Genomic DNA, 15,024 nt, shown 5'->3' on the forward strand with positions numbered 1-15,024 from the left:
TCACGGTACAGTGAGACATACAGTGAGACACAGAGACAGAGAGACATCATAAGAGACATCACGGTACAGTGAGACAGAGAACAGGGAGTCCTGAACAGAGGTTAGACAAGACAGGTAATCAATAACTGTGATCAATAGAGTCCAGGATCAATAGACAGGATCAGATGTCAGGAAGAAGACAGTGTTCATGCAGTATTTCCCAGGTTACCTTGCTGTGGGCGTAGACGACTGATCCCAGCAGTTTCCAGGTTCCTCCCCGCCGGTCCATCCTGATCATCCTCAGAATCTGAAGGAAACGAAGCGACCTGATGGCTGATGTGGCGAAGACGTTCCCCTGAGTCCCTGCGGCCAACACTGAGATGGACGCTATCAACACCATGATGTCTGCACAGGGACAGGTCACAGGACAGACAGACCGACAGGTGGTTAGAATGTCTCACACTCATCTGTCTGAAGGAGAAGGACGTGTTGTTAAAGTCATCAGACTCACCAATGACACAAAAAGGTTTCCTGGCGAATTTGAGTCGTCCTCTCCATCCTCTGTAGCGACAGCAGCAGCCTGCGGCCCAGATCCTCACCATGTACTCCACCCCGAACACCACAATGGTCACCACTTCCTGTTACACAACAATACACAGTGTTTCCTCTGAATGACCCCGTCACTGTTTCATAATGACCAAAAACGTTTTTACACTTCAAATAAAAACGTTCCATCTCACTGTCAGTCCATCAGCCTCATTACTGCTCAGATCGATACGACCACTGTGTTTACACAAGTCCAACAACAACCACTGCCCTATGCCCCGATGGCTCAATGGCCCAATGGCTCTATGCCCCGATGGCTCAATGGCCCAATGGCACCATGCCCCGATGGCTCAATGGCCCCATAGCACTATGGGACTATGGCTCGATGGCACTATGGGACGATGGGACGATGGGACTATGGCCCGATGGCACTATGGCCCGATGGCACTATGGGACTATGGCCCGATGGCACTATGGCACTATGGCTCGATGGCCCGATGGCACTATGGCCTGATGGCACTATGGCACTATGGCTCGATGGCACTATGGCTCGATGGCACTATGGTCCGTTGGCACTATGGCCTGATGGCACTATGGCACTATGGCCTGATGGCACTATGCCCCAATGGCACTATGGTCCGATGGCACTATGGCCTGATGGCACTATGCCCCAATGGCACTATGGCCTGATGGCACTATGCCCCGATGGCACTATGGTCCGATGGCACTATGGCCTGATGGCACTATGGCCCGATGGCACTATGGCCCGATGGCACTTTGGGACTATGGCCCGATGGCACTATGGGACTATGGCCCAATGGCCCGATGGCACTTTGGGACTATGGCCCGATGGCACTATGGCCCGATGGCACTTTGGGACTATGGCCCGATGGCACAATGGCCCGATGGCACTTTTGGACTATGGCCTGATGGCACTATGGCCCGGTGGCCCGATTGCACTATGGCCCGATGGCACTATGGCCTGGTGGCCCGATTGCACTATGGCCCGATGGCACTATGGGACTATGGCACTTTGGGACTATGGCCCGATGGCACTATGGCCCAATGGCACTTTGGGACTATGGCCCGATTGCACTATGGCCCGATAGCACTATGGGACTAATGGCCCGATTGCACTATGGCCCGATAGCACTATGGGACTATGGCCCGATTGCACTATGGCCCGATAGCACTATGGCCCGATTGCACTATGGCCCAATGGCACTTTGGGACTATGGCCCGATTGCACTATGGCCCGATAGCACTATGGGACTATGGCCCGATTGCACTATGGCCCGATGGCACTATGGCCCAATGGCACTTTGGGACTATGGCCCGATGGCACTATGGCCCAATGGCACTTTGGGACTATGGCCCGATGGCACTATGGCCCGATGGCACTTTGGGACTATGGCCCGATTGCACTATGGCCCAATAACACTATGGGACTATGGCCTGATGGCACTATGGCCCAATGGCCCTAACCTGTACACCGGTACACTTTGAAGACAGCAATGTGCACATTTTGGACAGGGAAGACGATGATGATTTGAAAGAGGTGTAAAAGAAGCCATCTTCGTGAAATTGGAAAAAAACATCTCTCAATAGAGGAGGAGGTCTGCGACACCACCTATCCCCAACCTATAATGCTTTCCTTTCATCCTTGCCCAGGAGATTTAACAGCTTAACCTCTAAAAACAATAGTCGTTCACAAATGGCTTCATGTGACTCTAACAACCGTCGCAGCAGGAGTTTCAACAACCGTAGTTGACACACCTTGGGAGCACTAACGAACCACTGACATCATTGGCCTTGTGAAGACCTCCTCAGAGGTTAAATACCTGGGTTGTTTCCACACCAGTTTGTCAGACTAGTTCCAGCCTAGTCAGACATGCATGAACTGATGAAGCCTCTTGGATAAGAGGTGAAACGTCTTCTAAGACAAAACTAAGTCCAGTTGCGTTTGATTCAATTGTCTTGAGAGCAGCACAGAATCCTGGTTTATGTTTGTTCAGCACTGCTCAGTCTCACTGTTTACTATCAGTTATTTAGCCTGTTTTTACAACAGGAAACAGTATGACACCAACTTCCTGTTTATAAATTTCTGTTTTACAGCCAAACAGTGACTAAAATCTGTTTCTGCCCTGACCTTTATGGTAAACACTCTCAAACGACCCAGGAAACACACAATTACTTCCCCTATTCAAAATCAGGTGTTCCCACAAACACAGATACTGACTGAATCATATTCACAGGAAGTGTGACATGTTATCTGTGTCTCTCACCTGTTACCTGTGTCCCTCACCTGTAACCTGCATCCCTCACCTGCTACCCGTGTCCCTCACCTGCTACCTGTGTCCCTCACCTGCTACCCGTGTCCCTCACCTGCTACCTGTGTCCCTCACCTGATACCTGTTTCCCTCACCTGTTACCTGTGTCCCTCACCTGTTACCCGCATCCCTCACCTGATACCTGTGTCCCTCACCTGATACCTGTTTCCCTCACCTGTTACCCGCGTCCCTCACCTGTTACCTGTGTCCCTCACCTGATACCTGTGTCTATCATCTGTTACCTGCGTCCCTCACCTGTTACCTGCGTCCCTCACCTGATACCTGTTTCCCTCATCTGTTACCTGTGACCCTCACCTGTCCACATAAACTGTGAGAGAAATTATTTTTTGATTTTGGGTTGCTGGTAAAAAAACAAAACAAAACAAAAAAAACTTGACAATGACTAAAGTTGGATGAAGGCGTGGACACAGACTGACCATCACACGTCACATGTCTACACTGACACACTGACTCCTGTGACCCTAGCTAAGAATCTGACAGCGTGACGTTTACAGACGGATGGATGAGATGTAGATTACCAGGATGTAGAGAGCGTCTTCGGAACTCTTCTCGTACTCTTTGATGGTGGAGAACACGGACAGAACCAAACAGGAGAACACCAGCAGGAACCTGTACACAACACACTGATCTGAGGTCTGTTACCAGTTATCACTTATCACTTATTGAGTCTGAAAGCAGATGACTGGATGGATGGATGGGTGGATGGATGGATGGATGGATGGATGGATGGATAAATGGATGGATGGATGGATGGATGGATGGATGGATGGATGGATGGGTAGATGGATGGATGGATAGATGGATGGTTAAATGGATGGATAAATGGATGGATGGATGGATGGATGATAGATGGATGTGATCCATCTATCATCCATCCATCAGGTAGACGGACAGTTGTGTGTGCTCAGGTATTTACACGTAGGCGTGATAGATGAAGGCCCATCCTCGAGGTCTCTCCAGGACATTGTACAGGAAGTTCTGTAGGCGTCTGTAGAGGGCGTTTCTCTTCGGAGGTTTCTTTCCTCCAGAGACGCTGCTGCGCTGCCGCCGCGGCCCCTCCTCCCCGCCTTGACACACAAAACAACACGTCCCACATTTTAACTTTCAAAATAACAAACACAAATTATTAAATATCAGTTTATCTTATGCTTCTTATCACATCCTCCCATAAAAACATCCGTCATCTGCTGTGTTACAGGGTTCTACCTGGAACCTCCCCAGAACCTCCCCAGTTTATTATTTTAGCTTAGTGGAGGGGCTTACAGACACAAACATTTTTGGCAATTTTTCTTTCTCTTTAAGATTTTTTTTGCCAATTTTGGCATCTTTTGTTTGCTTTTAAACCTTTGGATATCTTTTTTTGTACCGATGGTGGCTGATGTTCTTAAAAATCATTGGCCAGTTTTTTCTGGAATTTGTTTTGCCAATTTCTTTAAAAAGTTTATGGTGATTTTTTTTTTTAAGAAACATGCTGTCCCGCAGTGTCTGAACGTGTGAAACCTCAGTTTTAAACTTAAACATTAAAAGTTATGCTGTGAGTTTCTCTGATCAGGAGAAGAAAAAAAACATTTTCATATCAACATCTTTCCTTTAATTAATTAAGTCACGAGGTCAGCAGCCAATCACAGGAAAGCACCTGTCTGATCTCCTCTAACCCGATTGGTCCAAATCTGCAGGTCATTTGGGCTGTTTCCATCCGGTTCTCATGTTTACATGACATCATCAGACACAGACAGACAGACAGACAGACACACACACACACACACACACACACACACACACACACACACACACACACACACACACACACACACACCGTTAACGGTCCCGTTAATGACCGGCAGCTGTTTACCTGCCGCTATGAGCAGAGCTCCGTCCCTGCTGGACTCGGTTCCCCCGGCCTCCAGACCCACGAAGCCGACCTTCAGCTTCTTCTGGTCGGCCTGCGCTCCGGGGAACACCCCGCCGTTCCGGGATTTCTGCACCATGACGGAGAACCTGCACCGACCTGCTCAGCTACTGACAGCCCGCAGACAGAGAGCCGAGGCCGGCCAGGCCCGGCGGGAACATCGCTGCTGCGGAGGAGCAGAGGAGGACGAGGAGGAGAGAAGATGAAGAGCAGGAGGAGGATGGAAGGATGGAGGAGGACAACCAACCCGCAGAGCGACACACAGCAGTTTGGCTGATCAGCAGCTTTTTCTTTTCCTCACCGACTTCCCGCACTAAAAGGAAGTGGAATGACGTCACTGACGGTTATTGATCAGCTCAGAAATAAAAAATAAAAGAACAAGGCACGTGATCGATCTGGTCCCAGTGTGTGTGTGTGTGTGTGTGTGTGTGTGTCATACATCATCTCTGACAGTCACCATGGTAACCGGATAATCTGTAAGTGGTAACCATGACAACCGGAGGAGAGGCAGAGGGCGGGCTGTGATTGGCTCATTAAAATGTATAAAACATCAAAAATAAACTGAAAATAAAATCAAACAAATAAAAATGTAAAATAGGCTATAAACAAGAGGGTGACGTCATCAGAGGCTGATCAGGAGCCAATAAAGAGTTGATTCACAGGTTCGATCCCCGCCTGTCGCCTGACACACAGTTATTATAATAATTATATATTCATGATTATACAACAGTTAGTTCCAACCGAGTAATTTGATTGGACGAGGGCGTTCCATGAGTGCTGATATAGAGCCAGGGATGGGCAGTATTTCTATTACTTGTATTTAAAATACGTATTTCAGTTACATTTGAGTATTTTGTAATTTGTATTTGATAAGGCCGATAAAAAGCAAATGTAATTTGTAACTAAATACTTTTGAGTGGAGTAATTTTGTACTTAAAATACTCAGAATACTTTCTCACAAAAACAAAAATAATAGGCTACACATTCTTATAATAATAATAATAATATTGGATGTAACAATATTTGTTACTTTTTTTTTTTTTTTTAATATTTTTATCTATGTTTTTTCAAACTTGGGCTCTTCAGTGACCTCGTGGTCTGTTTTACTGGACTGTGCATCACATAGGAAACTGTATGTTGTTGTGGTTGATGCTTGGGATGAGTCTGCTACAAATGAATTGCCTCACGTGGGATCAATAAAGTTGTCTGAATCTAAATCTGAATCAATAAATAATATTTTAGGGTAGCCTACATGTCCCTAGCTTTCTTTTCTCTTTTTCATTTGAAAAAAGTTGAACAAAGGCTCCAAAGGCTCCAAGTTAGACAGCAAACAAGTGAACTAGCTACAGTATCTACAGTATCTTGCTGCTGTTCAGCTCAACTGTTGGTGTTAAGTCTGGTTAATAAATGTATTTATACATAATCAAGCTGTTGTCTTTTAATGATTTTGCTTAGTTACACTTAGTTCTGTGACTGTTCACCAGAGCTTTGTGTTTATCCTACAGCCCAAACCTGAATACTCTGCTACACCAAACTGTGAGAAAACAAGCGCAAGTTTGCAATAGCTGCGACCAAATTTGCTGCTATCACGCCATTAATGGAAGAATCATGGTTGTTCTTTCTGGTATAGTTACTCATGGTCTCTAGTTGCAGTATGCACATTTTGAGCATTTTTGGTCATGGACTTTTTGAGTTATTCACAAAAAGGAGCTTCTGTGTGAAGGTGGAAACGGAGTTCAGGTGGTTGGGAGAGGTTTAAGCAGCAGTGAAAAAACTCAGACAGATTCATCCAAAAAAACCTTTATTTGTCCCTTTAAATCAACAAAAACACTAAAATAAAGTTTCACATTCAAAACAGACTGATGGCAGTGCTCGTTTCCATGGCAATGTGATTGGGTGAGGTTGAGATGTTTCATTTCCTGCAACAATAATCTGGTTGCCAGGCAACACAAAGCAGTGCTGTGCTGATTGGCTGGCAGTGAGAGAGGGGGAAAAAAAAAAAATCAAAGTATGGCAGCCTGAAGAGTCCAAACAGAGTTCAGAGGTCAGTAGGGCTGTTTGTTGATGAATCTGGAGAACATGGCGAAGGCAGCGATCGGTTTATCTGATGGAACCATGTGACCAGAACCCTGCAGGAGGACAGAGGTCAGACAGGTGAGCAGCACAGCCCCGCTCCCAGAATACCTGGATGACATCACAGGGTCAGTGACTGTCAGCGGATGAGGATGAAGGTGTTTACCTTTACAGTGAGGAAGGCGATGTTGTCAAACTCTTTGACGAAGCCTCCGACCTGCCGACCGTCGTCGTCATCATAGACCCATGTACGCCGCTGAACCTCCACCTGAGAGACACAGCAAGGTTAATACACCTGGAGCCGACCTGCCGCCCGATGTCACGCCCGGAGTCTGTCAGGAGCTGACACATGACACGTGTTCTCACTCCTTCATTAAGAACTGGTCCTGCTGAGCTCTGACAGACGGAAACCGTTACATGATATTAACCTGTCTGGTGGTCTGTGTGTGATGCCTTTAGGGACATGTGTAATTTGTAGGAACAGATAAAAACCTGGGGACATGATAATGAACTGAGTTTCTCAGTAAAGTTGAAAATAAATCTTTTCCTTCTGTTGTATCAACGTCAGGATCGACGCGTCACAGCGGCAGAAAAACTCTGCACTGATAACACTTGATTCAGCTTCCATGTGAACAGGTGACACTGTAATCAGATTACAGAAAGAGATCCAACAGAATCTGATCTGATCATCAGTCTGATCCACTTATTGATTATTGATTAACAGATTTAAATCTGGAGTTACCTGCTGGTGCAGAGACTCGACGAACCACTCGTCCCCCATGAAGTTACAGGCCATGTCCACGTCCCCGTTGTAGACCAGGACCCGGTACTTCTGCACAGAGAACACAACAAGAACCTGGATAAACAAGCCACGCCCCCCTGGACACATCAGCCTATCAGCAGCAGAGCTCACATTCGGTCACATCGAGGCATTGACCAGGAAGCCTCAGCAGTCAGAGGAACTCAACTTCCTGTCAGTGTTTTACATTTTTAGCCTTTAATGTATAGGACAGACAGGTGTGAAGGACAGAGGGAGAGACATGCAGCAAAGGGCCACAGGCTGGAGTCGAACCCGGGCCACTGCGGCAGCAGCCTTGTACATGGGGCGCCTGCTCTACCACTAAGCCACCGACGCCCCGTGATATTGGGCTTTATAAATAACATTGACTGATTTTTGTACATTTTTGGATCGGTGTGACAGGTTCTTCCTGTTCTGTCGACGTGGCGTGAGCGCAGTCTGACGCCGTCCTGCTGATCGCAGGTCGCCTGAATCGTTTCAACAGAATTAAAACTTTTACTGGAGATGGAGAACAAAGAATCAACTGGGCTGAAACATTTTAATAAATCAAGATGTAAATATGTCACTTCCTATATGAACGAGGCTTTGTGTCACTTCCTGTCACCTGCCCTGAGAGAGGATCCACGTGAGACACAGACCTCACCTGTGCTGATGGACATGTCCCTGAGGTTGGGTTAGAGTCCTAAAGGACGTTACAATGTTCAGACTGAGATTGGAGGACAGGTGGAGTGGAGGACAGGTGGAGGACAGGTGGAGTGGAGGACAGGTGGAGGACAGGTGGAGTGGAGAACAGGTGGAGTGGAGGACAGGTGGAGGACAGGTGGAGTGGAGGACAGGTGGAGGACAGGTGGAGTGGAGGACAGGTGGAGGACAGGTGGAGTGGAGGACAGGAGGAGGACAGGTGGAGGACAGGTGGAGTGGAGGACAGGTGGAGTGGAGGACAGGAGGACAGGTGGAGTGGAGGACAGGAGGAGGACAGGTGGAGGACAGGTGGAGTGGAGGACAGGTGGAGTGGAGGACAGGAGGACAGGTGGAGTGGAGGACAGGAGGNGGTGGAAGACAGGTGGAAGACAGGAGGAGGACAGGTGGAAGACAGGAGGAGGATAGGAGGAGGACAGATGGAGGACAGGTGGAGGACAGGTGGAAGACAGGTGGAAGACAGGAGGAGGACAGGTGGAAGACAGGTGGAAGACAGGTGGAGGACAGGTGGAGGACAGGAGGAGGACAGATGGAGGACAGATGGAGGATAGGAGGAGGACAGGTGGAAGACAGGTGGAGGATAGGAGGAGGACAGGTGGAGGACAGGAGGAGGACAGGAGGAGGACAGGAGGAGGACAGGTGGAGGACAGGTGGAGGACAGATGGAGGATAGGAGGAGGACAGGTGGAAGACAGGAGGAGGACAGGTGGAAGACAGGTGGAAGACAGGTGGAGGACAGGAGGAAGACAGGTGGAAGACAGGTGGAAGACAGGAGGATGATAGGAGGAGGACAGGAGGAGGACAGGTGGAGGATAGGAGGAGGACAGGAGGAGGACAGGTGGAGGACAGGTGGAGGACAGGTGGAGGACAGGAGGAGGACAGGTGGAGGACAGATGGAGGATAGGAGGAGGACAGGTGGAGGATAGGAGGAGGATAGGAGAAGGACAGGTGGAAGACAGGAGGAGGACAGGTGGAAGACAGAAGGAGGACAGGTGGAGGACAGGTATGTTGCATTCACTGACCAGAGCAGAGAGCAGCTTCAGATATTGTTTCCTGACTTCCAGGTAGAGACGACCATAGTTCAGGTTCACCTCAGAACTGCGACACAGATCAGGGGCGGAGTTACAACTTTATTCAAACATCTGAACAACAACAACAACAAACACAGATGACGTCGTCATGTGAGGTGACCCGTCAGGTGTGTTCAGGTGCGTTACCTGCAGATGACCCAGTCCAGAGCCTTGGGGCTGATGTGCAGAGCCGCTCTGACGTACGGGTTGTTCAGGTAGAGGGAGGAGGGGGTGGAGTTAGTGCAGGGCGGGTCCAGCCGGACGGACAGGTGTTGAGACGCCAGACCTCGTAACTTCTACTCACACACAGAGTAAGAGGAGAACCTGGTTTCTACCTGTCCGACAGGTGAAGGGACGTTAAAGATCAGATGATGTCACACTCACCTGGTTCCACAGCTGAGTCCACTGATGGTTGATGAACGAGTTACCCAGGTCTCTGATCACCAGCTCGCCTCGCTCAACACTGACAAACGACAGGAAGTCAACCTGTGAGGTCACACCGACAGCTGACGAGTCAGAGGTCAAAGGTCACAGCTTACCTGACTCTCTGCTGGACTCCACCTGGACAGGGGGCGTACAGGTTGTACATGTTGAGTCCTGAACTGTAGACGATGTCCTGGACCTCTGACAGCTGCGGGACAGACACGACACCTGAGACGGACTGGTCCCACCTGACAGAACCAGTTCAGACTGCCTGAACCAGAGACCGGTTCAGACTGAACCCAGTTGAAAATATAAACTAGCTACAGATGAAACCAGTTCAGACCAGTTGAGACTCACGCTGGCGGAGCAGTTCTTGTTAGGGTTGTTGTAGAAGTTGCACTTCCCGTCGCTGCAGCAGTATGTCTGAAGCTCCGCCCACAGACGACTTCCCAGCAGGCCGTGGTAGTAGGCAAAGAACACCAGAGAGTTATCGTTCATCTCGTAACTGGACATCCCGTTTCCCACGGCAACGCCCTGCAGGACAGGTGAGACACAGACACAGGACGGGTGACACACAGACACAGGACGGGTGAGACACAGACACAGGACAGGTGAGACACAGACACAGGACGGGTGAGACACAGGACAGGTGAGACACAGCATGTCTCGGTACCTGCAGGTTGAGGCTGGCGTCCTCCATCACCCTCTCGGCGAGCGTGGGGATGTAGATCCCTCCGTAACTCTCTCCGGTTAGGAACAGCGGGTTGTTACTGAACTCGGGGAACAGCCGCAGGAACTCCTTCAGAGCCAGGAAGTTGTTCATCGACACCTGAGGAGGAAATAGACGCCGTCAGGGCCTGCCAGCCAATCAGGAGCAGTTTCAGGAGCGTCACTGACCTCGGTGTCGTTGGTGTGGTAGTTCTTATCGTCAGAGTACGAGAAGCCGACCCCTGCAGGAGACTCCAGGTACAACATGTTGGCAATCTGCTCAGGAACAAAGAACCAATCAGCTCACAGGACTCACAGCTACAGTAAAATGAAGCTCCGCCCACAAAATGGCCGTGTGTAAATCAGTTTGTCCCGACGCACCTCAAATGCATCAAGAAAACTTTTTCTCTCATGGCTCCACAGGAAACGCACAAGACTGCCGACTGACTGACTGATTGATCGATTAACTGATTGATCGGTGACGTCGTCTCACAGCGGCTGAACTGAATCAAACTGTTGCGCAGCGGCCCCAGTTTAATCCGGTCGGACTCGTCGTGACTCACTGATTTACAAGCGCTCATTTTGTGGGCGGTGTCTTCTTTTAACCAATCAGCTATCTCCTGCTTTGGTCACATGGTCACATGGTTAATGTGGGCGGAGCTCCTGAGTCACATGATGGCGAGCAGAGATGAACTCACCTTGTTCCAGGAGTACTCGTTGTACTGCAGCGTCACTCCGTCGTCCTGGATCTGAAACAACACAGGTCAGAGGTCAGCAGGCGTCACTGTGACATCACACTGACATCACAACGTCAGGTGGGTGAAGTCAGATGGTACCTACCAGGAAGGGTCCATGTTCCGTCAGCAGTCCGTCCAGAGAGCTGCAGCCGGGGCCGCCATTTAACCACAACACCAGCGGGTCAGAGGACGGGTTCTTCTGGGACTCAACGAACCTCAAAACAATAACAAAAACAACAACAGTAAAAACAACAACAACCAAAATGACAACAACAACAACGACAACAAACAACAGGTGGATGTGACCATCAACACTACTGTGAGCTCAACTGGACGCTTGATTGAGGTGCAGGCGCCAGAGTGACGCACAGACACTGAGGGTGGACGCACAAGTAAGTGTGTGTGTGTGTGTGTGTGTGTGTGTGTGTGTGTGTGTGTGTGCCCCCCCCCCCCCCCCCCCCCCCCCGCCCGCCCCCCCCCCCCCCCCCCCGGCGCAGCTGTTGTCACCACATCTCTAGGACCTAACTGACCCATTAAAAGCTTTACATAACTCTAACTTTGAAGGCTTACAACTGTCTTGCTTCTTGTAGTTCAATACTACCAGTACAATATTTACTGCTAGTGAGCTGTGCATGCATCAGTCTGCATACAGTATGCAATTCACTATTTGATACAAGATTAAAAGCCGCCATAAAAAGTGTCCTAAAGGCCATCTTTTACAGTATGAATGTAATTTTTACTATAAAATCCCAAAATCCCGTTTTGACGCCAACTGCGTCTTCATCAGAGTCAAACAGTACAGGTACCAGGTAAGAAGGTTAAATATCCTCCAGGTCACAGAGACTCTTCTCATTGGTTTACAGAGAGTGGGAGGTAACCCAACAATTAACCAGTAGTACTGTGTCAGCACTCACACAGCTCGTCAGTACCAGAATACACCACCAGTGCAGTAAAAACAATCCCATCCAAATATATACAATATATACAGTCTTAACATTGCATTACAGGAAGCAAGAGAAGTCAAGCTCCTCATTCAGTGGTTCCATGTGGTTCAACTGTTTTGAGGGTGTAAATCCACCAAGCCTCTCTTGTGAGCAGTTTTCTTACCATGTCTCCTCCTCTCTGGGATGGGGAGATTTTCTCAATGCCCCAAAATCGCAGTGTTGCTGCAGAACCATGGTTTGCCTTTACATAGTGTCTTGCGATGGCATAGTCCATATTCTGATTTCGGATGGCAGCTTTATGTTCGGCAGTACGAGCTTTGAGGGGGCGTTTTGTCTGACCCACATAAACCAATCCGCATGGACATTTCAATATGTAAATTACATGTGTGGTACTACAGTTCATAAATGAACTGAAAATTCTCTTAACATTAATGAAAGATTTAAAAAAATAACGTAAATATTCAGTAACTTTTCAATCAAAATAAATTGAGATCGTCTTCTCAAAATAATGAAACAGCAAATTTTTGATACCAATAAATGAACGACACTAAATCCTACAGATTTACATCGACCCAGAAGTTCTGTATCAGTAGATACAGGTGTCAGGTGTGTGTGTGTGTGTGTGTGTGTGTGTGTGTGTGTGTGTGTGTGTGTGTGTGGTACTGACCAGTAGTGCAGGTGTTTCCCGTCAGACACACTCAGGTAACCTGAGTAATGTCTGAAGCTCGGCTGTTTGCTCAGCCCGGGCAGGAAGGTGACCTCATCTGCAGCCGGAGCCGCATCACTGCCCAGCAGATACAACAGGAAGTAGCACAACACCGCCACCTGCATCTGAAATACAACAGGAAGTGACATCAGACAGACAGGATCACATGTTCTGATGTCGGTGGTTGTTTTTCTAGAAACTAAAATGATCTCAGGTCGTTAACTAGTGACTCATCTGTCACGACTCGAGTTCTAGTGATGAATCCGTCCTTCAGAGCTCAGACTGAATCTGATCTTTGATTTTTAATCTTCAGTTCTGCTGAAAAATCTGAAAAGATCAAAGCCTTGAATATTCAACGTTGTAACGGACCGACCTCCCACTGACTGACAGACGACCTGACAAACAACCTGACGGACCACCCGACGGACGTCGTGAGGAACGACCTGACGGACCACCCGACGGACGGACGGACGTCGTGAGGAACGACCTGACGGACCACCCGACGGACGTCGTGAGGAACGACCTGACGGATAACCTGACGGACGTCGTGAGGAACAACCTGACGGACGTTGTGAGAAACAACCTGATGGATAACCTGACGGACGTCGTGAGAAACAACCTGACGGACCACCCGACGGACGTCGTGAGGAACGACCTGACGGACCACCCGACGGACGACCTGACGGACGTTGTGAGAAACGACCTGACGGACCACCCGACGGACGACCTGACGGACGTTGTGAGGAACGACCTGACGGACCACCCGACGGACGACCTGACGGACGTTGTGAGAAACGACCTGACGGATGTCGTGAGGAACGACCTGACAGACAACCTGATGGACGTTGTGAGGAATGACCTGACTGACAACCTGACAAAATGACCTGACACATGACCTGACGGACATTGTGAGGAACGACCTGACGGATGACCTGACAGACGACCTGACGAACGACCTGACGGACGTTGTGAGGAACGACCTGACGGACGACCTGACGGACGTCGTGAGGAACGACCTGACGGATGACCCGACAGACGACCTGACGAACGACCTGACGGACGTTGTGAGGAACGACCTGACGGACGACCTGATGAACGACGTGACACAGCTCAGATTCACCTGAAACAAATATCATTTCATGAATTGAACATAAAACACTTTAGAGGTTAAGTAGTGTGTGAGCCCAGAAACAGACTGTGTGAAGTTATTTTAAAGGTCTCAGGGTGGTGACATGTTCAGATGTGTCTGACTGAAGTCTGCCTGACAACAGGTGACAGCAGCTGGAAATGAAACAGGGAAATGAAACAGGGGGAGCAGCTGGTTTTGGTCTCAGTAAAATGTCTCTGTAAAAAGACACAGCAGGGGGCGCTGCAGCATCAATGACAATGATCCTTTTTTCCCAGGCAACAAAGAAACCTTGGCACACAGATCTGTGAATCAGCTCTGATGTCTAATAAAATCCCGTCATCATATAAAGAAGATGAAGCGTTCCCATCAGCTGAGTCATGACTTTTTCAATGAGTAAGAAAACACATGTGATAAGTTTTTGTACTTTTACATTAAGTTTGGTTTACAACATAACGGCGGTGATGTGGCACGATGGGAGCAGTAGAGGGCGCTACGACGACACCAAAACACACGATGTTAAAGGAAGAAACATTTTTCTTGTAGAGGGAATCTCTTGCGCTTCAGCCCTTCCGCAATTGGAGGTCAATGCTTCTCAGACCAGGACAATATAGATCAAAATAACCCTGTGGAGGAATCCACAAGAAAAGCACTGGAACACTCAGATCACTTGTGATGAATTAATTAATGACTAATGTTTTGACGCCAACTGCGTCTTCATCAGAGTCAAACAGTACAGGTACCAGGTAAGAAGGTTAAATATCCTCCAGGTCACAGAGACTCTTCTCATTGGTTTACAGAGAGTGGGAGGTAACCCAACAATTAACCAGTAGTACTGTGTCAGCACTCACACAGCTCGTCAGTACCAGAATACACCACCAGTGCAGTAAAAACAATCCCATCCAAATATATACAATATATACAGTCTTAACATTGCATTACAGGAAGCAAGAGA

General features: G+C 48.6%; 3 protein-coding genes across 4 annotated transcripts; 1 reads left to right on the forward strand and 2 right to left on the reverse strand.

Annotated features, from left to right (window-relative positions):
- LOC126385947 (potassium voltage-gated channel subfamily KQT member 2-like) lies at window positions 1–5,386 on the reverse strand. The gene is made up of 6 exons (XM_050037991.1): window positions 4,729–5,386; window positions 3,793–3,943; window positions 3,395–3,485; window positions 491–617; window positions 209–384; window positions 1–90 (listed from the first exon to the last, which is right to left on the reverse strand). Exons 1-6 carry the CDS (start codon window positions 4,862–4,864, stop codon window positions 1–3), a joined length of 771 nt encoding a protein of 256 aa, XP_049893948.1. The 5' UTR covers window positions 4,865–5,386.
- A 1,183-nt stretch (window positions 5,387–6,569) lies between these two features.
- On the reverse strand, window positions 6,570–13,090 carry ctsa (cathepsin A). Its single transcript, XM_050038641.1, has 13 exons — window positions 12,905–13,090; window positions 11,397–11,508; window positions 11,255–11,305; window positions 10,746–10,832; window positions 10,522–10,677; window positions 10,206–10,382; window positions 9,965–10,056; window positions 9,810–9,888; window positions 9,573–9,721; window positions 9,378–9,453; window positions 7,601–7,690; window positions 7,025–7,126; window positions 6,570–6,914 (listed from the first exon to the last, which is right to left on the reverse strand). The coding sequence occupies exons 1-13, from the start codon at window positions 13,066–13,068 to the stop codon at window positions 6,831–6,833; spliced, it is 1,419 nt and encodes a 472-aa protein (XP_049894598.1). The 5' UTR covers window positions 13,069–13,090; the 3' UTR covers window positions 6,570–6,830.
- On the forward strand, window positions 7,699–9,392 carry LOC126386356 (eukaryotic translation initiation factor 3 subunit A-like). 2 transcript variants are annotated; one of them, XM_050038642.1, is made up of 3 exons: window positions 7,699–8,558; window positions 8,820–9,237; window positions 9,315–9,392. In XM_050038642.1, exons 1-3 carry the CDS (start codon window positions 8,355–8,357, stop codon window positions 9,374–9,376), a joined length of 684 nt encoding a protein of 227 aa, XP_049894599.1. In that variant the 5' UTR covers window positions 7,699–8,354; the 3' UTR covers window positions 9,377–9,392. The 2 variants fall into 2 exon arrangements, with proteins under 2 accessions (XP_049894599.1, XP_049894600.1); XM_050038643.1 differs by having other exon boundaries at window positions 8,820–9,353.
- Window positions 13,091–15,024: the final 1,934 nt, after the last annotated feature.

Source organism: Epinephelus moara, chromosome 24, assembly GCF_006386435.1.
Source record: "Epinephelus moara isolate mb chromosome 24, YSFRI_EMoa_1.0, whole genome shotgun sequence".
Lineage (NCBI taxonomy): Eukaryota > Metazoa > Chordata > Actinopteri > Perciformes > Serranidae > Epinephelus > Epinephelus moara.

Excerpts from the sequence above, each read along its gene's own strand:
- LOC126385947 (XM_050037991.1), bottom strand. The coding sequence starts at position 4,864 with ATGGTGCAGAAATCCCGGAACGGCGGGGTGTTCCCCGGAGCGCAGGCC. Across the intron at positions 3,944-4,728 it reads AGCTCTGCTCATAGCGGCAG|GCGGGGAGGAGGGGCCGCGG; the intron begins GTAAACAGCTGC and ends TTGTGTGTCAAG. Across the intron at positions 618-3,394 it reads AAGACGCTCTCTACATCCTG|GAAGTGGTGACCATTGTGGT; the intron begins GTAATCTACATC and ends GTTGTGTAACAG.
- LOC126386356 (XM_050038642.1), top strand. The coding sequence starts at position 8,355 with ATGTTCAGACTGAGATTGGAGGACAGGTGGAGTGGAGGACAGGTGGAG. Across the intron at positions 8,559-8,819 it reads GGAGGACAGGAGGAGGACAG|GAGGAGGACAGGTGGAAGAC; the intron begins GTGGAGGACAGG and ends GGTGGAAGACAG. Across the intron at positions 9,238-9,314 it reads GGAGGACAGGAGGAGGACAG|GAGGAGGACAGGTGGAAGAC; the intron begins GTGGAGGACAGA and ends GGTGGAAGACAG.
- ctsa (XM_050038641.1), bottom strand. The coding sequence starts at position 13,068 with ATGCAGGTGGCGGTGTTGTGCTACTTCCTGTTGTATCTGCTGGGCAGT. Across the intron at positions 9,454-9,572 it reads CTGGACTGGGTCATCTGCAG|TTCTGAGGTGAACCTGAACT; the intron begins GTAACGCACCTG and ends TCTGTGTCGCAG. Across the intron at positions 7,127-7,600 it reads TCGAGTCTCTGCACCAGCAG|GTGGAGGTTCAGCGGCGTAC; the intron begins GTAACTCCAGAT and ends TGTGTCTCTCAG.